Here is a 24045-nt window from a genome sequence, read left to right on the forward strand (position 1 = left end):
TTGTAAGAAATTGGTTGAGTAGGCGGCGCTGTAACTTTTAGCAGCGCAGAGCTTAGGAGAGTCAGTAGTGGTGACTACCCCGCTCCATCCTACAGACGGCCTCTCGCAGAACCGGCGTGTTGTTCTTTAACGTTAATGTGTTTCAACACTGTACATATATTAAAAGACAGTCTCTGCCCGCCGGCTTGCAATGTAATAGGCACAATATAAAATGGAAAAGGTATAGTTAGGGAAGAGGAAAGCAAGTTGCACCTTCACTACAATGGACAAGGTCACATTGGACTCCCTCCCCCGCTAGGATGTTCTTCCTGGAAGGGAGGGATTGCAGACTAACAGTGGCCGTAGATCCTTTGGCCAGTAGCAGAGATCAGGGAGTGTCTCCCTTCAGCTCTGTGGTCCCATACAGAGGCTGCGGGGCATGTGGCAAGAGACATTTTTTATGGTTGATGTTCTTGAACGAAGGGGGAATTCTAACTCTTGAGAGTGTAGGCCCCCACAAATAACATGACATACTCAGCAAGTTATCTCAAATTATGACTTCTTGGTGGCCATCATTCATTGTTAAGTATCCAGGCTAAGAAGTGAGACAAGCAAACATAAGGAAAAAAATCTGAAATGTTCTGGAGTCTGCTGGAGGCTATGTAATGGTGTGTTTGCTTATATAATCTTTTGATTAAAATAAAAAGATCAAATTGAAAGTTAACTTTATAAATATTTCTATTGTTTTCTGTCAAGTAAAAGGTTGAGGACACAATACAATAAAAGGCTAAATGTTGAGATATTAATAATGCTGAAATATTAATAATGAGGTGAACTGGGCCTGGCTAGGTCCTCATTAATTGGGCAGGGGAAGCAAGGCCTGTAATTGTGAACACAAGTATAAGTGAGATCTAGTCAGGGGAGAGGGTTCAGTGCATTGGCAATGGGCAAAATTGATGTTAAGTCTCAACCTTGTATGCAAAGGCCTTAGAAAAGTGAAGCATTTATTTATTTATGATGTTTATATGCTACTCTGTAGCTGTGGTTTTCTGGGTGGTTTGTACTAAAACATTAAAATACATGGCAAACCATAAAAATATACAAATGCAGCATAATATACAAATGTTATTGGTAACAGAAGATGGGGTTAGGTGGGGAGAAGCAGAATGGGACATTGGAGAATAGTTTTAGATAGTTTTATAACTTATGTTTGGTTTATTTATTTTGTTATGTTATGTACATGATTGAGATTTATTGCTTAGTTATGTTTATTTAAAATGTGATGTATTTTTCCTTTTAATTGTACTGAATATGAATTGTATATTATATATTGTATTTGTTTTTTATGTTGTAAACTGCCCAGAGAGCTTCGGCTATGGGGCGGTATAGAAATTTAATAGATAGATAGATAGATAGAATTGTCAGCAAAGGATAAAATACCTTGATACAATAGCACTCTAAAGTGGGTTTCTGAACATGTGCACAGTGCCTATTTCATGCCACCTGATAGTTAATAACTGCCAGCCTTCTCACTCATCATATCTCAGATTACAGTATTAAAGTCTTTCAGGTAGGTTTCTGCAGCTTCCAAATAGGCCACCAGATTGTGTTTCAAAGGGTGGTATTTAGTACTGGTTCTACTGCTAACAGACATCACTAACTTAGGTTCATTAATTTTAATGGGTTTATTCTGAGTAGCATTTAGTAGAATTGTCTTTAATTCTACTACAGATTAAGCACTGAGTGGGCCTGGTCTGAATCTCAAATTAGAAAAGGGATGATGTGGTGATGGGCTCCTAGATACACACTGCTGGGCTTCCAATGCAGTGTTAACCATGTTTTGTCAGAAATACGTCCCACAGAATTTAATAGGATGTACTACTTAATAAGTGATTTTACGATTTCAAATTTTGTGGCAAATGGGATAGCAAATGGAAGCAAGATTTCTTTCAAGTTCAAAAATGAACAAAAAGAGGATCTCCCCATCTGAGCCCTGGAAAATAGACCCAGTGACTGGCCTGCAATTGTGCTGCTTGAGGGCTTTTGTGGTACATAGTAGTTGTTGTTATGTGCCTTCAAGTCGGTTACAACTTATGGCGACCCTATGAATCAGTGACCTCCGAGGGCATCTGTCATGAACCACCCTGTTCAGATCTTGTAAGTTCAGGTCTGTGGCTTCCTTTATGGAATCAATCCCTCTCTTGCTTGGTCTTCCTTTTTTTCTGTTCCCTTCTGTTTTTCCCAGCATTATTGTCTTTTCTAGTGAATCACGTCTTCTCATTATATGTCCAAAGTATGATAACCTCAGTTTCATCATTTTAGCTTCTAGTGATAGTTAGCAGAATGTTAAATAGCAGAAGATAGTCTGGGATGTGTTCCCCAAATAATATGGTTGCTAAAAAGCGTTGCTTCGGTCACACCAGCAGTGCAAGGTACGCAGTAGTCTACAGTCTATTTGAATTGTGTATCTTGATGCTCGTGTTCTGATCACAAAATTGTGTTAGCGGAAAGGGGAAGGAGGTCTGTTGTCCCACTGGCACTGTTAAATTTGTGCTTTGTGTTGCTTTTCAATGACCATAGCTCAGTGGTGTTAGGAACATAGGAAGCTGCTTTATACTGAGTCAGACCATTGTTCATCTTGCTCAGTATTGCCTAGTGACTGGCAGCGACTCTTCAGGGTTTTAGGCAGGAGTGTTTCTCAGCCCCACCTAGAGGTGCAGGGAATCGAATCTGGGACCTTCTGCATGTCATACAGAGGGTCTGCCACTGAGCTATGAACCTCCCTTATTGGCTTTGCATCTAGAAGGTCCCAGTTTGGGCTCAGTTCTTGGCATCTCCACTTATAAAAGGGAGCAGGTGACGTGAAAAATCTATGCCTGAGACCCTGGAGAGCCACTGCCAATAAGTGTGAACTATTCTGGGCTAGATGGAAAATGGTCTGGTATAAGGCAGTTTCCTGTGCTTTTTGCTGTCCTGCCACAATCACTCTGATTTGATGGCTCTGGCAAGAACTGCCCTGTAACTCAGATGTGAGGTAACTGATCTTTTCAACCCCATCACCCAGATCTCTTTATGCCAGGAAGCATAGGCATGCAAAGTGTATGCTCTACTTGTGGACTCTGGCCCCTCCTCAACCAGGCGGTATGGTTATATATCTACCCATGTAGAACTGAAGGCCAGCAAAGGTAACATAGACATCGTTGGGAAAAATCTGGCAGAGACCCCCAAAATGCAGCTACAAATGAATTGGCTATCTGTTTCTTTTCGTCAATGGTTGTGTTCTTGCTCCATTGAGTTGAAGACCTGGTGTTCTTATATGATTATCTATTGATTTAAGCTCTTTTTCCATGTTCAATTTTCTAAATAAAATGGCTGTTTGAAGAATGTCAATAGCCATAGATACGAGTTTTAAAAAATTTGTATGGAACAAATGAATTATAGGTGGTGTTGAAGTTAAGAGAAAGAAGTCACATGGTCTCCAAGTAAATGTTGAACTGATGTTTTTCAATGTTGTCAGCAGCAGGGAACAGGTTGCCTGATTCCACCTTATTCTTGTAGTTTTTTCCTCCACCAACTGTGTTTGCTCTTTCTTCTGCCTCTGACCGTTCCCACTGCTAAACAGTTATTTCCATAATGTAGATAGCCATTCATTTCCTCCCCTTAAATATCAGACAGGCACCATCTCTGTTGTCTTTTTGGCACCTACTAAAGAACTTCCTGTTCCAACAATCCTTTTAAGTAGATATTTTTTCCAGTCTGCATCTGTATTGGAATTGTTTATAAGATGTTTTATCACTTGTTGCTTGCCGCCCTTTTGGGAGGACAGGTGGATATAAATTTATTAATTCATGAAAGAACTCAAATAAGAGCCCTCCTGGGTCAATCTAGTTCAATACCCTATTGGTGCTAGTGATCAGCCAGACATTCAGTGAATCCTAAGTAGTCCAAGAAGGCAGTATCCCCTTCCCTTTGCCCTGTAGTGACTAATATTAATGGCACACTGCTTTTGAACCCAGAGGTTCCATTTAGCTGTCATAGCCAATTTGTCATTGACAGATGCTAAAATTCATTTCACCTCAGATCTGGGAAAAGTTTCTTTTTGTTGAGACATTTTTGTTTTACTCAGAGGTTAGCCTAAACCAGACGCTTAGTGTCAGATTTGCTTAGGTTACGTTGTTTTAGCCAGAGCATATATGTACGAAAAATGCTTCTGAAGCCACATGGACTTAATTTTATTTATTATATTTTTATTCTGCTTTCCTTTGAAGAGCTATGAATGGTATGTATGAGAGTTATCCTTCTATTTGTGTATGACAATACTAGATCAGGATGACATAACTTGACTGGTCTAAGGTCATTCAGTGAACTTTGTGGTTGAGTGGGATTTGATTTTAAGTTCTCACTCTAGTCACTACTCATTCTGGGGATAGGAATGCAGAAGAATGGGCTAAAACTTTTTTAAAATAAAAATTAATAATAAAATCCATTAGTATGGAACTAAGGCTTGCATTCATACTTACTATTTTAAAGGGATTGTCAATATAGGCTTCAGTTCAATACTGTTGAAAGCATCTTTGGCAAAGTAGTTTCTATTTGATTGGTGGAATATGGAAACTAGTTTGATAAATTCTTTGGTTCTGGGAACAGCCTGACTGCAGTTTTTCTGGTGCTACAGTAGGTCAACTTAGACCTATTTACCATTGATCTCAATAAGCATGCAAATAATAGACCTGCCTTTTCCCTTCATCCCTTCTCCTCCCCCTTCCTCCCCCCTTCTTCCTCCCCTCCCTCTTTCCTTTTTCCTCCTCCCTTGCCCACTCCAGCCCAAATTCAAAACAGCCCATGTTACCAAATCCTTCCAAGCTACACAGGAAGTGGATTGGACTGTGAAAGACCAACCCAAATTGTGTTTGCATTTTTACAAATTTGTAGGGCAATACAATGTCACAGAGAGGAGGTCAGGTCTCTTGCTCCCCTGGTGCATTTGCTATAGCTGTCCAATTTCCTACTTTTTAAAGTTTGATAAAATATCTGTTGGCTATAGGTATGTTCTTAAACTGCAAGGTTTTTTCCCCCTATTAGTGAATACATCTGTTGAGAGACTGAGGACTAGCCATAGCAATATCAGCCTGCATGTGCAGATTAGTTTCTTTTTTTCTGTCAAGGGGTGACATGTAGGTATTGTGACTGAAGATAGATTAATTTCTCCGTAATCAGATTTCTGTTGACTTACAAAATAGTTAGGATTTATAAGAAGATGCAAAGTTGTAAGTATAACCAGCTGCTAGACTCCAGTGAAACTGTCATTTTGCCTGAGTTAATAGATTCAGATGCCAAGGATCTTAGCCCTAGATTTATGTAAGCTGTGAAATGTGGCATGAACACCAAAGATGATTTAGAATCTTGTTATGAAAAGTGGCATCCATAATTGATATAAATCGGTTTCTGCTGGTTTAAAAATATTTAGTCAGCTTAATATTTAATCACACTAAAACTGGATTGTTTTGGTAGTATTTAATTGAATTTGGTTCTATGAACCTTGGCACATTTTATTCACGATATATTTACTTCTTTATTTAGCTTACTGAGAATAAATATTAAGTCATTAACTGTCAATAAATATGCAAGGTAATGTAATTATTTTATTAAAATCCTGTATTCAGATACATACCATAAAAGGCTGGCCGCAGTGTAAGAACTCTTTTGCATTTAAGGTGTTGACCACCTGCATTCTCTGTGTGAGTGCCATGCTATTTAATCTACTCTTTAGTGTTGCTTTGAGAGCCAGTGTGGTGTAGTTAGAGTGATGGACTACGACCTGGGAGACCAGGGTTCGAATCCCCACACAGCCATGAAGCTCACTGGATGACCTTGGGCCAGTCACTGCCTCTCAGCCTCAGAGAAAGGCAATGATAAACCCCCTCTGAATACCGCTTACCATGAAAACCCTATTCATAGGGTCGTCATAAGGCAGAATCGACTTGAAGGCTGTCCATTTAGTGTTGCCTTAAAACCCATTTCATAGGTGAAGTGGTAGTTAATTTTTGTGTAACTTTTCCAGCACATAATATGCAGTATACTTTACTTGTACAGAAACAATGCTTTATCAAAATGGAGATCTTGGAGACGGTTTGTCAATGTGAAGGACCATGTCTTCCCATATGAGCCCTTCTCTTGGTCCTGCCACCCTTATAGACTTGTTTAGTGGGAACACAGGAAAGCCTTCTTGGTGGCTGTCCCAGGCTCTGGAACTCTCTTCCTAGGGAGGTTAGACTGGTATCCTCCATGCTGTCCTTCCGTTGACAGGTGAAGACTTTTCTGTTATGACAGGCTTTTGGGAACTGACTGCAAAGGCTATTAAATAGGGTGCTGTTTTTACTGATTTGTATTTTGTGTTTTTTTAATCTCTATGTTTCAGATGGTTTTAATTTTATAGTTAGCTTAATTACATTTTAATTATAACTTCTGTTTGTTTTATTTATATGTTTTTAACTGTATTTGTTTTAATTTCTGTTCGTCACCTTGAGTCCTAGTTCTGGGGAAAAGGAATAATAATAATAATGATGATGATGATGATGATGATGTGTCAGAGGACTCTTAGCCAACTTTTGAGATGGCAAAACTCTAGTAGGGAACTATTCTGAATCTTCGTCAAAAGCATGTTGGTATAATTCATATAAGTGCTGTCTGGAGAAATTGCTGAAAATTGCCTCCCTTCTTGATTCTGCTGAGGAATTTCTTCTGTCACTGATATAAAACATTGGATACTATCTGCTCTCTTTAAGTTTTGAAGAGGTGGGACTTGATTGCCAGTATTCCAGTTTTTGTGATTCAGGCATACACTTTGGCATCGATTAAGAATTATGGCAAATTAAGGTCTAAGACCTCTGAACTGTTGATAAGTAATGGAATCTCAAGGTCTTATAGGGCAAATATATTAATCATTATTAAATTTTTCAAATTTATCTTCTAATTCTGTGGAGAAATGGGAAAGAGTCTTAGTTTAACCCATTCTATAGAATGAATGATTTTGAAGAATGTCTTAACCCACGCCGTGTAGGTTGACCAAATTTATATCTCAGGACAACACTTCTTTTGGTGGTGTTCCACCTCACCTGCAGAGATTTATAACACCTTTTGAGCTTGCCCTCTTGTCAGAAGATTTTGGAGACTGATAACTGGCACATTTGAAGAAATTACAGAGTATTTCGTACAAGAAGATATTGAAATGATTTTATTATGCTATAAGAAGGATCTCATGTTAGAGACAGATTTGGAATTGGTGCTTAACCTTCTAATGGTAAAGAAGTTCTGTTACTGGAAAAGGGAGATGTTCTTTTACTTTTTATTATAGCATTTAAAAACATAGTGCATTGCTGTTATGTCAAATCTACTGTATATTTTGGAAAGTTTGTGATGCATTTGGATACCTCTTAACATATCAACAATATTTTGCCTGATAGTTCCTGAGATCAAGAAGCAGGTTTTTGTCAGTGTTCAGATACAACTGGACACTCTTTTGAATCAAGATGGAATAATGAGCCAGTAAAAGTTTGGAAAATATTGAAGGGTTATAATGTGTATTTTTGCACCATCTTTATTGCTCTCTCTGCATTTCTTACAGGGAAACTTATGTCACAGAGAGGACTTTTAGTTTTTGATAGTGAGTATCAACTGGTACCCTTCCACGAACAAGGAAGGTCTGTCCATTTATAGAACAGTCCTTGATTGTGGAGATTTCTGCTAATGGGAGAGGAGGGGTGGCAATTTTGGCTGATTTTTCCCTTCTTCCTGTGCCACCTTCTATGCTGTCCTACTCTGGAACAGTTTTTCCAACTCTGGACAGTTTTTTGGGGAGGACAGGGGTGTAGAGGAAATTGGCAGAAATTGATTCCCCTTCCCTTCCATTAGCAGAGTGGTCTGATGGGTTTCATCTTGAATGAAACAAAGTAGTATCTGGCCACATTCCAATCTGAGTTCATTCCCAGTTTTGGGACAGAATTGGTCTTTGTCACCCTGATCTCTCCGTTGTGTATCAACACTGAATGGCGTTGCCCTCCCTCTGAAGGGAGGGCAACATCTGAAGAGGGATGTATGTAGTTTGGGGGTGCATCAGAGTCACTAGAAGCCCAGGTGAGCTCAATGGCTTGGAGTGCCAGTTACCAGCTACAATAGTGCATCAACCATTTTTTATTTTTTTACATTTATGTCCCAACTTTTCTTCAAGGAACTCAAGGTGACATACATGGTTCTCCCCTCCCCATCCTCACAACACCCTTGTGAGGTAGGTTAGGCTGAGAGGCAGTGACTGGCCTGAGGTCACTATACTGGCTCTCCAGTGACAATCAACTGACAACCATGACAGTTCTTGAACAGCAATAGCCACAGTGGTCCATACTGTAGTGTGTTGAATGTAGGGCTTACCTTGTGCCTGGTTCAGAAGCTGCAGCTAGTGCAAAATGAAGCTGCTAGAATCCTTAGTGGGACACTCAATTTCACACATATTACATTAGTGTTGAAAATCTGCACTGTTTGGCTCTTAGCCAAGTTCAGTGTTTTCTTGTTGACATTGAAAGCCCTAAACAGCTTAGGTCAGGATACCTTGTAGACTGCCTCCTCCAGTACAGACCAAGATCTGCTGAGGGGACCCTGCTGGTCGTTGGTGACAGTGTAGAAGTGGGGCTTCTTGGTGATAACACCTGTCCTCTGGAATGCCCTCCGTTGGGTATAATTCATGTGGTGGAGACAGTAATGACTTTTAAATGCTTCTTTAAAATGTTTGTTTATCTAAGCTTTCATTGATTCTGACTCCTAAACCTTTAATTTTTGTTTTGTACACCGCTCACATTTATTTGTGATCACGTTTTTATTCAGGATTTAAAGTAATTTTATTAAATATTGTTTGCATTTTTATTGTTGTACTTACAATACAATAATAAAACTGCTTAGACATTTTATTATATTATGCAGTATATATTTTAAACAAATAATAAATACTGTAAAGTTTTTTGAAAGCTTCTGTTATAAAAGAGAAGCGGAGAAAGGTATGAATGAAAGTGCTGCAAAATGTTCCTCTAGAGGGCACCACTTTACTCTTGTAGATTCTACTGAAACATGATAAAAGCATGACCTGGCTTCTATGCAATCAACCTCTCTCTCTTTCTCTCCTCTCTCTCTCTCTCTCTCTCTCTCTCTCTCTCTCTCTCTCTCTCTCTCTCTCTCTCTCTCTCTCTCTCTCTCTCTCAAATTCAGTGTTTATGGTGGAAAGATATTAAATGCAGTAATGCTATGCTTTTAAAAAAACAAAACTTGGCATATCATTTATTACTGGCTCACATTGTATGCCATTAGCTTCTCTTCCTGGACATGAACATGATGGCACACATGTCTGCTCTGCTGTAGCCTGCATGTGCTAATAATCTTGTGGAGTACTCTTTCTCTAATATATACAACATTCTCCATTCTTATAACTTTTCCTTATGGTTGAAACAGTAAGCATATTCTAATCATAACTTGATTAAAATTTGGTAGGGCTGTCTGGCCAGATTTGGCTTCCAAAGTATTTATTAGATGGCCAATTGGAAGACTACAATCAAGAATTGTCTGTATTGCACAATTTAACTGCCTGGGTTTTTAAGGTTCTGTAATGAAATTGTTGCTGCTTAGCAATAAGGGCTTCACACTTAGGGATCACAATTATTTGTTATGGTCAAGAAGAACCTTCATCAACCTGGTGCCCTCCCGATGTTTTAGACTATTAGCCACAGCCAGTGCTGGTTAAAGATAATGGCACTGCATATAAAAAAATAAAGGTAGGTGTAACATTGAAAAGTGGAAAAATCTCATTAAGTTTTTAAAAGCAAATTTCACTTTAACTGGAAGGGAAGTTATAATTCCTGGAAGATTAGGAGCTCTCATTTTTCTTGGCACTCAGGTTGTCAGACATGTGCCTTTCTATAGGTTCTCCTGGTTTGGTGGCTTCTCGGGAAAAGTCCTTTGCTGTCCCAGCACTGACTACATCTCTCTTGGGGCCAGTTGGGCTTTATATTCTTGGTTTAATAAATTATATCTTGTTCTGGGTTAGTAAACTGACTTTTTGGATGTACAGGGAAACTGGTTTAAAGAGACCAGAATCAAAGCCCGGAAGCTAGTGTATGATAGGAGGATGTTGTACATGGGACTGATGCTAATTCCCATTGTAACAAACTATCGGTTAGTAACATTTCAATGGCAAAATACACATGATAGAGCAAGTTTGTATGTACAAGTTATTAACTTTCCAAGGAGTGTTCTGTTGCAGCACAAACAACACACTTTAGTCCATAAAAGCTTATGGGTTGTATCCAATGCTCCATAAGCAGAACTCCACTCATGCAACAGGACTTATCTAGAGGTGTGAAGGCCTGAAAAAAATGGAAAAATTAAGAAAAAAAACATTTTTCCTGTTTTTTTCAAAGCTGTTTTTGTTTTTTTTCTGAAAAATGGGAAAAATGGATTATGGAATGTTTTATTTTAGCATGATGAATAAAATGTTTTATTGAATCTTGGTCCCCCCTTTTTCTCAGTTCTTTTTATGGAAATGGGTGCTTTATGTCTGCTTGACACTGTGGAGGACTAGTGGAGACATAAATAATTTTCTTTGCTATTAATGTTGATGGTTTCTTCTTTTTCTTTTAAATTGTTTTTTGCCTGCTCCTCATAAACTGGCAAAATGAAAGAGGTTCTTTATAGTTCAGGTGTTCAAGAGCTTGTAGCTCCATTTGTTACAAAAAATAAAAAAATTAAAATGTAAATTCAATTTGTAATAATTGTTTGAATAAAATGTACTTTTAATATACCAAATGTGATAATTTTATGCCAAACCAACTTGTATATAATTACATTTGATGTACCTGAAGTAACAAAGTGACTTTCAATCTAAAAAGTGCTAATATTGCATTTTTTCAATTTTTCTGAAAATTTCTGTTTTTTTTCTGAAACCCCCCGGGAAAAATGTTTTTTTCCCCCATGGCTTCAATCAAACTTTCTGGAAATATTACATCTCTAGACTTATCCTTCCTTTCCTCCCTCTGTGTGAACCCAAAATCTGCTCCAGAGGCTCCTCCAATCCAGGCATTTTGAGAGGAAAGTTTCACAAGCAGAAATCTCTTGCACTAATAGAACAGGAACACTGAATACTGCCCTATGTCATAACAAATTTGTTAGTCTTTATGTTGCTGAAATGGAAATGGCCTGCCTTGAAGTCGATTCCAACTTATGGTGACCCTATGAATAAAGTTTTCATGGTAAGCGGTATTCAGAGGGGGTTTAGCATTGCCTTCCTCTGAGGCTGAGAGGCAATGACTGGCCCAGGCTCACCCAATGAGCTTCATGGCTGTGTGGGGATTCGAATCCTGGTCTCCCAGGTTGTAGTCCAATACTCTGACCACTACACCACACTGGCTCTCTTTTATGTTGCTATGCTACTGTTTATGGTAGCCTTCCCCAGCCTGGCACCCTCTAAATGTTTTGGATTACAACTGCTGAGAATTGTAGCCCAGCACCTCTGGAGGATAGCAAGGCAGAAAAGTTGTGTCTGAATTTGCCCAGGTAAAACTAGCTAGTTGGTAAAGTAATGAAAGTACACTCTGATAAAAGTGATACTGCAAAATGATATTGTCTCTAGGCTGCTGTCTCTTGGTTATTCCAGTTGGGAGAAGTATTGGCAGTGGCTTATTTTACAATGGGCTGAAGTGGTAATTAATTTTTGTTTGTTGAAATACCTGTGCCCACTTGTTAAGATGGTCATTTTCCAACTGAAACTCAAAACAAAAGAACAATTTTGAAAGTCAAAATACTTTAGTATATGGCTGCCCTAAAAAGTTGCTCTCACTCTTATTAGGCAGCAGGTACATTATTGTATGAAGTTTTAAATACTGTGGAATATGTCCTAGACCGTGCTATAGCAATCAGTCATGGGGAGGGAGCAGTGAAAAGTAATAAACATTACATCTCAAGTCCTGGTGTGTTTCAGTTTGGATAGTATTAAGAAATCGTTTGTTATCACTCCAGTCCCTTGGCATGTGAAATAAAGACATTTTGTTCTAATAAATTGTTTGTAATGCTATTAGTGGAGTTAGTTATGCATGTTAAAAATGTCATTTCTGATTTAGCTGCTGTACAGCTAAAAAATGATAGCTGTATACCTCCCTTGAAATGATTGTATAATTTGAATTTGATACCTATGCAAACAATTTATACAGATAAAACTACTTATTTCACTCTAAAAAGCCTCCTAAAGAATAAGGAGGGAGCGTACGTATTCTTGGCTCTCATTTTAATAATAATTTGGGCTTGCTTTTAAGGTTTTGGAAAACATAAATGTCCTAGCATTTCTGGGTCTCAATTTAACCCATCTTCAATTGAAAATTGACTTTGTCAATCTGGAATCTGAGTAAAATGTCCCCAAGAAAGCCATATATACCTGGTGAAAGTTATTAAGCACTTGCAAATAAATCTTTCACTGAGACCTTCCCTTTTTCAGTAAAACAGTTTAGTTACGTGTAAGTCATCAGGGTGAACAGTATTCCACAATGTAAAGCTGAAAAACCTACACAGACATCATGTGTCTAACATTACAGTATTTAAAAAATAAAAAACCATTTAGTGCCTTATAAATATAACATAAATTATAACAGTTGCGCAAGTACAAAACCAGAGGCGTCACTAGGGGAGTGCGGGGGGTGCAGACCGCACCAGGTGACACCATCAGAAGGGGGTGACTCTCAGCTTTAATTTTTTAAAAAATTAAGTTTCTAGGTGGTCCAGTTCTCGAGATATGCATAAAAACATCAGCTGCTCCCCAGTTGCGTCACTAGGGAGGTGCGGGGGGTGCGAACCACACCAGGTGACACCATCAGAGGGGGGTGATTCTCAGCTTTAATTTTAAAAAAATTAAGTTTCTAGGTGGTCCGGTTCTCGAGATATACATAAAAATGTCAGCCGCCCCCGTTAAAACTTTTTTTAAACTACTGTATAGCACTTTGTAGCTTTAACCCCGCCCATTCAGGATTGCAGCCAATCAGTGAAGTGTTTGTTTGACCTGTGGCAGTGTCTAGTAAACCTCATTGCAAGGCCAGAAAATTGTGGTTTCCCCCCCGTTTATCTGAAAATCTCATAAATTGGGTAAGTATATACATTTCAGTTTTTTCCCCTCTTGCGTGTAGGAGTCAGATCCTGGGCAGTGTTTTCAAAACCTTCCCAATACTTGCTTTTGTGGGGGTAAAAGCATTGCTAATCCCATATCTCCAGAGTAAATCCCATTGAATTCAATAGGATTTACTTTTGAGTAGACAAGGTTATGAATGTGCTGAAAATCAATAGGACTTTGGAGTGAATGTAAAAAAGAATTGTGTTTGTGTTGTCTTTCTCCCCCCCCCCTCCAGTCCTATTTTAAAGCAAGTAGGCAGGGCTTACTTAGGTATTACAGTTTTTATTCTGTAGGAAACGAATACTGATTTTTTTAAAACTAATACTGATTTTTCTGCAATGACCAACTGGTTTGACAATAAACTATTATATGGGCTGTATGTATTTATACATCTGCAGTGTGTGTGTGTAGTCTTTCCAACAACCCTGTGAGGTAGGGTTGGAAACCAAGGCAGCTCACAACAAGAAATAAAGCCATTTAAAATCCAATAACCATAAAGCAAGAATAAACAGTTGGAAAACAGCCTAAAGAGGCATGATTCTGAATTTTGGGTTGGGTGAATGAAGTTTATTTATTTATTATTTGATTTATATCCCGCCCTTCCTCCCAGTAGGAGCCCAGGGCGGCAAACAAAAGCACTAAAAGCACTTTAAAACATCATAAAAACAGACTTTTAAAATATATTAAAACATCTTTGAAAATATTTTTTAAAAGCTTTAAAAAAACCTTTTTTTATAAAAAAAAAGAAAAGGCTTAAAAACATATTAAAAAGCAATTCCAACACAGACAGACTTGGATAAGGTCTCAACTTAAAAGAACAAGTTGAAAGAACAAGTTCCTTATCACTTGAGGATGCAGTTCTCTGCACACTTCCCAGTTTCAGTAAGCCCCATTGAATACATTGGGATTTGCTTCTGAGTAAACAAATATCGGATTGCACTATAAATATATTTACAGATTGTGTAATTCATAAACATATTTGAGAGTCATGTTTATATAAATATTTCTTCATACTGTGTCCCAATAAGTATTTGATTTCACACTATGGTTGTAGATGATTTTTTCCTCTACATTTTAAGTGTGCCGTTCTTCCTGGGGGTGGTCATGGTTCTCCATTGTTTTCATCCTGAGGGGAGGATAGGCTGAGAGATGGTGAGTAGCACATTTAAGGTCTCTTCACCTCCCCCCTTTTTAATTTGTGTTTATTTTATATTTCTCCAATATCTTCCCCTGGCTGTTTTTATATATTTTAAATATTTTTAGATTAAATAAATAGGAAATCATAGTTGTGAACCTCCCTAAAAGCAATTTACCTATCCTTATGTTTTGGCAAATTGATGGTGTGAAGGCATGCTGGTAGAACAAGAGACCATGTTTGAGGCATGTTATAAGGTGTTTGAGGACTTTGTCACACATTACTTTTTGAGACCTGTAGATTCATGTTGGAAAGAACATGTGCACGTATTGAATGGTGGCTTGGGTGCTGTTTTTTCAGTCTACACTGCATGCATGGGGAAGGTGATACATCATCTGGCAGCTAGCTTCATAACATGAGAATGAAAAACATTTGGATCACCATTCATTTGTTTACTTTTCTCATTATTGAGACCACTTCATATATTACTTTTTCATACACAGAAATTTAATCTTTGTATAGGAAAAAGTATTTTGTAAAATGTGAAGGACAGTGGCTGCCCAGTCAGTATGACCACTGTACAAGATCTATTCAGCCACTGTAATTACCTTTTTGTTTTGAGTGCCCTTTTGTCTGGGTCTTGATTCAGGTGTGTATCCAACTTTGATGTGCTTATGGAAGGGGTGTGCAAGCAGTGCCCCCCCCTCAAGTGTGGAGGCTTGGACAAACATTGTGTTATGGAAAACCAAAGTCTGTGGGAAAGTACATATTTGGGAATGCCGTCAGTGTAATCCTAAGCACACTTAATAAATAATATCGAACTTGCACGTCACAAAATATATTACAGTCATGTCCATAAGCACCAGGAGGGTAGTTGCCCAGGGGATCTTAGTCCCTCTGCTTTTTTGGGAGCAGGGTCCCTATGTCTCCAAGCATCCTACAGTCAGCATGAAAAGGGAGTGTGTTAGTCACTGAGAAGAGTCTTCTAATAGGCTTCCTTGCCTTTTCTGAAGATTGGAGCCAATCAGAGTGAAAGGATGTGAGTCAGCCACTGAGAAGACTCTTCTCAGTTGCTAACACTCTCCACTTTCATGCTGATTGGCTCCTAGAGATGTTTGTTGTTGTGAGAGAATGCATTAACAAAGATCTCATTCTTAATCCAGGAGCAAAAAAGGGTGTACGTGGCTGTTAACTATCATGAAGGAACCCTGCAGCTCTGAAATTTCTGCTAAACAACTGATAAATACTTATGTAACTTTGTGTCTGGAGACTTATTATTAAGAATCACTTTCCATAATTGTAAGGAGGTGTGTCCACACTCATGCATCCCAGGCACCTAAATGAGGGGTGGGAGCAGCATAGGGACATAAGCAGGTGTCTTAGACGAGGGGTTCCCAAACTTCTACATAGACCATTTGAAAATTGCTGAGGGTCTGAAAGTATCTGAAAATTTACTATGGGCATATGCAAGATAATTAACTCCCATTAGTAATAAGAGCAAGAATTTGAGCTGTGCGTATGATATTGTAATGTAAAGGTGTAATTTTAATTTTGCTAGTTGTTTATGTCACTACTATTGCCATTACATTCAGTGATATACGGAAATTACGATTTACGAGTAACATTAGTACAAAAAACACTACTAAGGATTCTGTATGGTCTGGTACGGGAGGAGGTCCATGGGGGTGACACCATGAGTTACAGCACCGGGTGACACCAACCCTGGTGACGCCACTGTACAAAACTGCAATAATCATGAGTTGCGAAGTATCAGTAACTGCAACTTTGCAAGGTCTATGAACCTTTTTTTAGCCATTTCACATGGTACCTGAGTAGTGTATACACAATTGCCACATTTCACAGCTGGATATTAGGAGAGGGAAAACACTGATTAATTACATTGCTGCTGAAGTTTTCTGTTATTGCATCAACTGCAAAGACAACACTTTATCCCTTTCTGGTAGGCCCAGTTTTGAAACTGTGTCTCGTTGACATCCCGAGCAAACTGGCTGTGGCTGTATTTGCAAGTAACTGTGAATGTGCAAGTTGCTCCTACTCAACTGCTCTCTGCTAGTGAGCAGGAGCATCAAAACATAATCTTTGGTTTAGGTTTATGTCTGAACTGGAGATCATGGTTTGTTTTACTCCAAGCAAACTACAAGCTGAAGCTAGGGTTTGTTTTTGGCTTATTAGTTGTGGATTGTTTGAAGCAAAACAAATCATGATCCTTGGTTTTGACCTAACACTAAATCAAGGATAGTGGCACACTGGTGAAGTTATCAGTTGTTATATTCTGTTCAGAACCCTGCCAATGTGGTGTTAGTTTCTCAAACAATGGTCTGACATTTTTTTCTTTTATACAGGCATACCCCGCTTAACGTTGCTTCACTTAACGTTGCCTCGCTATAACGTACATGCTCCATACGTCCCCATACCCCGCTTAACGTTCGCGCGCTTCACAATAACGTACATTTTATTGGCATGATGCCGCTGCCATCTAGTGGTGAATGCATGCAGTACAAGTGAAGACAATTGCTTCACTTAAAGTACATTTTCACTTGCAATTGTACCAAAGAGGTATATTTGGCTAGCAAAGAAAGATCAGAAGGCCTATAGTTTCCTGAGCTCTCTGCTTCTGTTATCACCCTAGTTGGGGTTTAAAGGGTTCTCTCTCTCCTCAGGTAGTTTTTTGCTTTTATTTTGAGCTTATGTTCACATAAGCTTAATCACATTACTTCTGAATGCGCATGCTAACTAATTTCTTTCAGGGGAAGGGCCATAGCTCAGGGGTAGAGCATCTGCCTTGCATACAGAAGGTCTAGGTTCAATCCCTGGTGTCTCTAGGTAGGGCAGGGAGGGATTCTCTGCCTGAAACACTGGAGATCCACTGCCAATCAGTGTAGACAATACTGAGCTAGATGGACCAATAGTATGACTCAGTATAAAGCAGCTTCTTATGTTTTTAAATCCAGACTTTAAATTTGTTCTCAGTTTAGGAATGCCTAAAGCTCTCCTTGTTCACATACAGTGTCTTATTTATTAAAAATATTTTTTTCTTTTGCCAGGCTTTTGGATTATTTTGAACTTCTTTGTTTTTAATGTTCATTAATATTTTAGTGTTTGTACTCTCTTTCTCTCTCACTCACGGTTTTGTACACCCACAGTGGTGGAATATATATATATATTTAAAAACTTGGAAATTGATGTCTTCTTGAGTGTCTTCTTATTGCAGATAATATTGAATCAAGTTGGTCAAGAAGTTATTGTCAGTTAATACTAGGTTCTTTGTAGCTGTAACTAATTTTTTCCTTATGCTTTATTTCTTATTAAATACTTGGTTTTTGTCTTTCCAAATTTTGTTTTGTTAATAATGTGGGGAAATTCTTGTGTGTTTTATTGTAGTTGGTGAATGACATACAGGACAGTTAGAATCATCTGTAAGCTTCTACCTTTTGTTTAGTAACAATGTTAATAACCTGCCATTTAAATAGTTTCTTGTGCTAGTCTACTATTAAAGTTTTGTCTGTGTTAATACACTTTTTATAAATGTTTAGTTTCAGTTTGTTATGATGTTCAGGGAAATTGCCACATGCTTTCCTATTATAAATAGTGTTATGTGCATGGGGGTTGGGATGGATGATTCCTGTGGGTCTCCTTCCAACCTCTGATTTGGAATCCTATGCCTTGGGGACAGAAACTCACTCTGCTGGTCAGATGAGTCTCTTCTTTGTTAACCAAATAGATTGGCCAGGTAAGATAATGGGCTTATCAGTTGCCCAGCAACGGTGAATGGGCCAGGAAGACCCTTTTGTCATTGAAACTCTTCAGGAGAGCATCCCCTCCCCTTCCTGGAGCCCAGTAGAGGCTTGTAGTTTTAGTTGTGTCTAGAGAAAAGCTGGTAACTGCAGGCAGGCAGAGAGGCTGGTTCTCTGCACCATGGCATTTGGGGTGCCTCCTGCAACCCAGATGGAAAAGCTGGTTATTGGACTGCTGATGCCTTGAACCCCCTCCATCTTAAGCTCAGGTTGGAATGTGTGTAAATAAATAAACAAACCATATTTCATAAAGACACCGCAGTCTCTGACCTTCTTCCCAAAGGAAACCAAACCCTGGATGAGTGCAGGGACCCCGGAAATCTCACCGCTCAGAGATTGGGGGAGGCATTTTAATTCCTGTTAATTCTAAATTATTATATTTTGATTTTAGACTGTACAGTTTTTTGTACAGTTTTGTATTGTGATATACTGTATTGTGTTATTTTTATTGTATTTTTAATGTTCACCGCCCAGAGAGCTGTTGCTAGTCGGGCGGTATATAAGCTTAATAAAATAAATAAATAAATAAATAAATAATATTGTTAAAAGGACACAGCTTTCAGACAACATCTGTATTCCAGCGAATGTCCCAGTTTTGTTTTAAATAACTCTACCAAATAATGTGGCCTATCAGATTTAGCCCTGAGTTCAGATGCACAAGAAGAAACCAAGACCAATCCCCCTCCCTAGAGAAGGCATTTTCCTTCTCATTGCCAAGTGTATGGTTCACTGTTTGGTCACTGATGCCTGTCATTTTGGCACATTTAAAGCCATTCTCAGTGCCATTCTTGTTCTCAGAAGCTTACTTGGGTGCATCAGATATTGCCTAGCTCATTATTCCTTGTAGAAGGTTAATGCCTTTTCTGTCAGACCAGTTCACTAATTAGAGACCTTCATTTGGCACTGAATATGTCATGCTTGCAAGCCTTCCTACTGGATTCACTGGCATTTGTGTTCACTTTAATAGATGTACAATAGATGCAAACCTCAGCTGAAAGCTACCTATATAGCTTATGTTAAGGGAAACTAATATGCACCCTGATGAAATGCAGGCATTTTCAAAACAAGCATAAAAATATAACTGTTGGTCAAGATACTCACGAAGCTAGTCTCTAGGCAATCTGAACTGGTTCCCCTCTTTGTTCAAGTTTATAATTTTTGGTTGTCTTGAAGACCTTTAAATTCTCCATGTCTTAGATCAGCCTTTCCCAACCAGTGTGCCTCGAGATATTGTTGGACCACAACTCCCATCAGCCTCAGCCAGCATTGACAATGGTCAGGAAAGATGGGAATTGTGGTCCAACAACATCTGGAGGCACACTGGTTGGGAAAGGCTGCCTTAGATCATTGGGCAAATATAAGATTGATTTATACTATTTGCTAAAGTGTGTCTGTATCAGAACAATATTGAATGCTCCCTCTCTTCTTTACAAGGGTAATTATAGCTGTTCCTCAGACTCCAGGTCTCAAAATTTGAATTGAGTTCCCCAAAAGAAGGGCTGGTAACTGCCAGTGAAGGTATGAATCTTTCCTGATTATTCCTCCTGTAAGTGGGCAATTGTGTGTCCCCATTTGTAGTATTGACACATGATACTGGGTCCGCTATGAAGGATATATAGGGGGTTTATGTTGGAAAGGTGTTCAGAAATCCTTTATGTCTTGGGGACATAATCTTTCTGTTTGTTTTTGGTTTCTGTCTATCATATCCTTCTTTGGCTTAAGGCAATTGATTTCAAATGTCCGTTCTGGGAATCCTTTCTGTATCAGTGTATCTGCTGAGTGACATTTATGCATTGCAGAAGATTAAAGGATATGTTCAATCTAGGCCACAATTGCAGAGTGGGTAGGGCTCTCCAGGTGTTCGTGATCATAGAGTCATCTTGTATGTCCTGGAAATGGCTCCCAATAGTTATCAACTGCAAGGGAAGATTAGTAATTAGTGTGGCCTGAGGAGTTAATGTTTTCGTCTCTCATTCTTGCCCCTCCTTCTTCATTAGGCCTCCCTGTAATGAGGAAGAGTCAGGAGCTAGGTGGTTCCCTGTTCTCCCAGAGACTAAAACATCTGGTACTACTTTTTGAAGAGCCACAGCTAGAACTGCCTTATGAGCAGGGGACTGGATACTTTCTTCCATTCTCTCCCACCTCCCTGGACCCTTCATAAACCACCACTGCCTTTTAAAAGAATGTTGTTATTATATTGTTATGTATCAGTTTTCATTTATAGTCCCTGCCTTGGAAACTGGGTTGATAAAAATCAATGGTTATTTTTAAATCATTTTTTAAAAATGTAAATCAAATTTTTTGGATTTAAATCTGATCAAAAAATTCTTAATTCATAAAAAAAGAGCGTAGGTCACATACCATAACGAATGCTAATTATACAACATCTGATTATATTCTATGAATATGTTAACAGCAGTTTATGGAGACAGGAGATAACCTAATCAATCAGTCCTGACCTCTAGAAAACAAAGGAAGCAGCAGAGGATAGGAGACAGTCAAACAAATAAAACTATTAGACAAGACTCACACCCCAGCTCTCATCTGGGACAAAAACTCACTGCTCCCACCCCCTAACTCTCACCCAGGAAGGGCACAGTTTCATGACGAATTGGACTTTCACTCCAGGGGCATGTAACCTCTTTCCACCAAGCGGTCTAGAGAAAGCCATGACAATCTCCCAGAGGAAAAAATAAGGAATCAGTATCACACATAAAACTCTGCCCTGAAAAACTAATAAAAAGGGGATGATCCCTAGTCCTCATCACACCCCAAAGACAACCCAAAGAGGCAATCACCTTTGATGTTGCCCCTGCCAACAGCATCACCTGCCATCCCCCAGCAGGCTTGGCTTATATCCTCTCCTTCTCAAGCACGACTACAAGGTCTGCTGGTTTGGGGAGTGCCCTGGAGAGCTGTACCCGCTCAGGCTGGTGGAATACAGCCTCAGCAGGTCCTGATGTTACTATCTCCCCAAAACAACAGCTTCTTGGAGACAACTGCTTCAGCAGGGCATGGGGTGGGGTGGAGGGCTGGTGTTAAGCTCTGTAACTCTCCCCACTTTCCCTCTCTCAGCTAGCTGCCTCTCCCGCACTCACCTTCTTCTGCTGTTAAGTAAATGACTTTCAAGACAGCTTTGTCTGATATGCCAACTGTGGCCCTACATGGAGATATTTGATCTAGCCACAGTATTCCATTCCCATGTCACATTCAGACTAGACTACTGTAATATATTCTATATGGGGCTGCCTTTAAAGATGATTTGCAAACTTCAGCTGGTACAGAATGTGTCTACCACGGTCCTGTTGGAGGTGAGGTAGTCAGCTTATTATACCTCTGCTGTACCAGCTGTAATGGTTGACAGTGTATTTCTGGGACCAATTTATAGTACTGGTTTTAACATTTAAAACCTTAAACAATTGGGCCCAAGCTATTGTTGGACTTTCAGCACCTGTACCAACCTGCCTGCATGCTGAGATTGGGGGCCCTCCTCTTGTGTCCACCTGCTAGGTCGGTGAGATGGATGGCCACAAGGGAGAGAACTTTTCCCGTGGTGGCCCTATGGCTTTGGAACTTCCTTCTAGCAGACTTGTGACAAGCTATCATGTTTCAGGGGTTCCAGAAGGACTTATCTTTTCCAACTGGCTTTCCATGAATGACATTTCATTGGTTGGACTATCTTGTAGGTAATAATAAATTGGTTGTGGCTACTTCCTAATTATGTTTTATTGGCTTTTCTGATTTTTGAGGGGATTGAGTAGTTTCTTTTTATCTTTTGCAGTGTAATTTTTTCCCTCAGTGTTGTAGTTTGGTTTGCATCTTGGTGCACCAGTGAACTAAGGGCAATGAAACAGGCTGGACGACGACTAGAGTACAAGTAGTGAAAGGTCGGTTGGGCATGAATAAAACATCATAACTGTGGCTACTCTGTGGCAATAAGGGCGGCAAAGAAGGCCCACTTCTGTGCCTCCATTGCATCCTCAAACAGCCATCCAGCGGAGCTTTTTTGTATTGTCAGAGGTCTGCTTACATCAGCTCCAGAAAAGAGTTTTAGACCCTTTGAAGGCACACTGTGAATTGTTTGAGTATAAAGTTGCTCACCTCTAGCAATCTTGATGCCCCATCCACATTTGCTGTGGTCCCCAGTAAGGTGTCCAGTACAACGTCTGCTGCAACTTCTTGTGATCAGTTTCAATTGATGTGGCCTTATGACATAGACATGGTGCTTGCGACAATATGACCAGCAATATGTCCTCTTGACCTTTGCCCTCCTTGGCTTATTAAAGATTGCTGAAGGAGTATGACGGAGTGGATCCAGGGTGTGGTCAATATGTCATTGGGGAGGGTGTAGCCCCAGCTACCTTGAAAGAGGCTGTGATCTGACAGCTCCTGAAAAAGTCCTCCCTAGACCCATTGGTTTGTGACAACTACCGCCTTATCACAAATACCCCATTTTTAGGGAAGGTGATTGAGAGGATTGTGATGCAGCAATTGCAAGTATTCCTGGATAAAACAGATTATCTTGACTCATTCCAATCTGGGTTCAGGCCTGGTTATGGGACTGAATCGGCCTTGGTCACCCTGATAGATGACCTTTATTGGGAGAAGTGCAAGGGAGTGTGAATCTGTTATTCTTACTTGATCTCTCAGTGGCTTTTGATACCATTGACCATGGTATCCTTCTAAGCTGACTTGGTGAGATGGGTATCGGGGGCATTAATTTTCAGTGGGTCTATCTCTAGGATTGTTTTCAGAGAATAGCATTGGGTAGTTGAGTTTCGGCCCCCTGGCAGTTGTGCTGTGGAGTGCCGCAGGTACCATCTTGTCCCCAATGCTGTTTAACATCTATATGAAGCCCTTGGGAGCGGTCATCAGGATATTTGGGATGAGGTATCAACAGTATGCTGTCCAGCAGGCCCTGTACTGGTGCATGGAGTTGGTGGTGGGCTGAATGAAGCTAAGTCTGAATCCTAGGAAGACGGAGACGATGGTGGTTGGTGGTTCCCAAGTTTGGATAATTGGTCAGGTGCCTGCTTTGGATGGGGTCGTATTGCCTCTGAAAGAGCAGGTTTGTATTCTGTGGGTACTCATGGATCCATCTTTGTTGCCAGAGGCCCAGTTGGCCTCAATGGCTAGGAGTGCCTTTTACCAGCTTCGGCTGGTAAGACAGCTGTGGCCGTTTCTGGACTGGGATAGCCTGACTACTGTTGTCCATGCACTGGTAACTTCTAGGTTGGATTACTGTAATGCACTCTATGTGGGGCTGCCCTTAAGGTTGGTCTGCAAGCTGTAGCTGGTGCAGAATGCACCACCATGACTACTCACTGGGCTGGGTATCACCAACATGTTAACCCACTGCTGAAAGAATTGCACTGGCAACCTATTAGCTACAGGGCCAAGTTCAAAGTTCTGATTTTGGTGTACAAAGCCCTATACATCTTGGGACAAGGATACCTGAAAGATCTTCTTACCCCTTATTTACCTAGTTGATCACTGCTCTCTGCAGGTGAGGGCCTCCTGCAGATACCATCTTATCAGGAGATCTGTTCCGCACAACATAGGAAGCAGACCTATTTTTGTAAGTGTTGTGCTTACAAAAGGGGAAGATCTGGTGACCTGCAGGGGAGTGGGCGGAGGAGCTTTGGTGATGGTAGGTGGGACTGGTGAGTGAAGTGAGTGGGGGAAGTTGTAAAACAGTTATGCTACAGAGTCTCATGTTTAAGTCTATTTAGCACAATAGTTAATCCAGCCCTGCTCACTGTAGTTGATTATCCTGCTTCATCACTGTGTAACAGAGGTAAGTATGGTTCAGTCATTGCTATTTCAGATGAACATTTATTAGGGTTTTTTGTTTGTCTAATCTAAGCAGAAGATTATTACCTACAAGCAGAATAACTGGCATACATTTTAAAATTGATATGATGTGA

The 24045-nt window shown here is 39.7% G+C and overlaps 1 protein-coding gene across 12 annotated transcripts in view; it reads left to right on the top strand.

The window, feature by feature from the left end:
* LOC133383046 (uncharacterized) overlaps nucleotides 1-24045 on the top strand; it is a 264149-nt gene that overhangs the window by 412 nt on the left and 239692 nt on the right. Inside the window, exon 2 of one of the 12 annotated variants that reach the window (XM_061622962.1) lies at nucleotides 19553-19636. The exons of 9 other annotated variants lie outside the window; for them this stretch is intronic. Coding sequence is in view for 2 of the 3 variants with exons in the window: in XM_061622932.1 (XP_061478916.1) it covers nucleotides 645-647 (3 nt within the window). In the remaining variant the exon portion in view is untranslated. Of the gene's footprint in view, nucleotides 648-19552; nucleotides 19637-24045 lie in introns of all 12 variants that reach the window. 2 more of the 12 variants (XM_061622932.1, XM_061622983.1) reach the window with 2 other exon arrangements.

This window comes from Rhineura floridana, chromosome 1 (assembly GCF_030035675.1).
Source record: "Rhineura floridana isolate rRhiFlo1 chromosome 1, rRhiFlo1.hap2, whole genome shotgun sequence".
Taxonomy (NCBI): domain Eukaryota; kingdom Metazoa; phylum Chordata; class Lepidosauria; order Squamata; family Rhineuridae; genus Rhineura; species Rhineura floridana.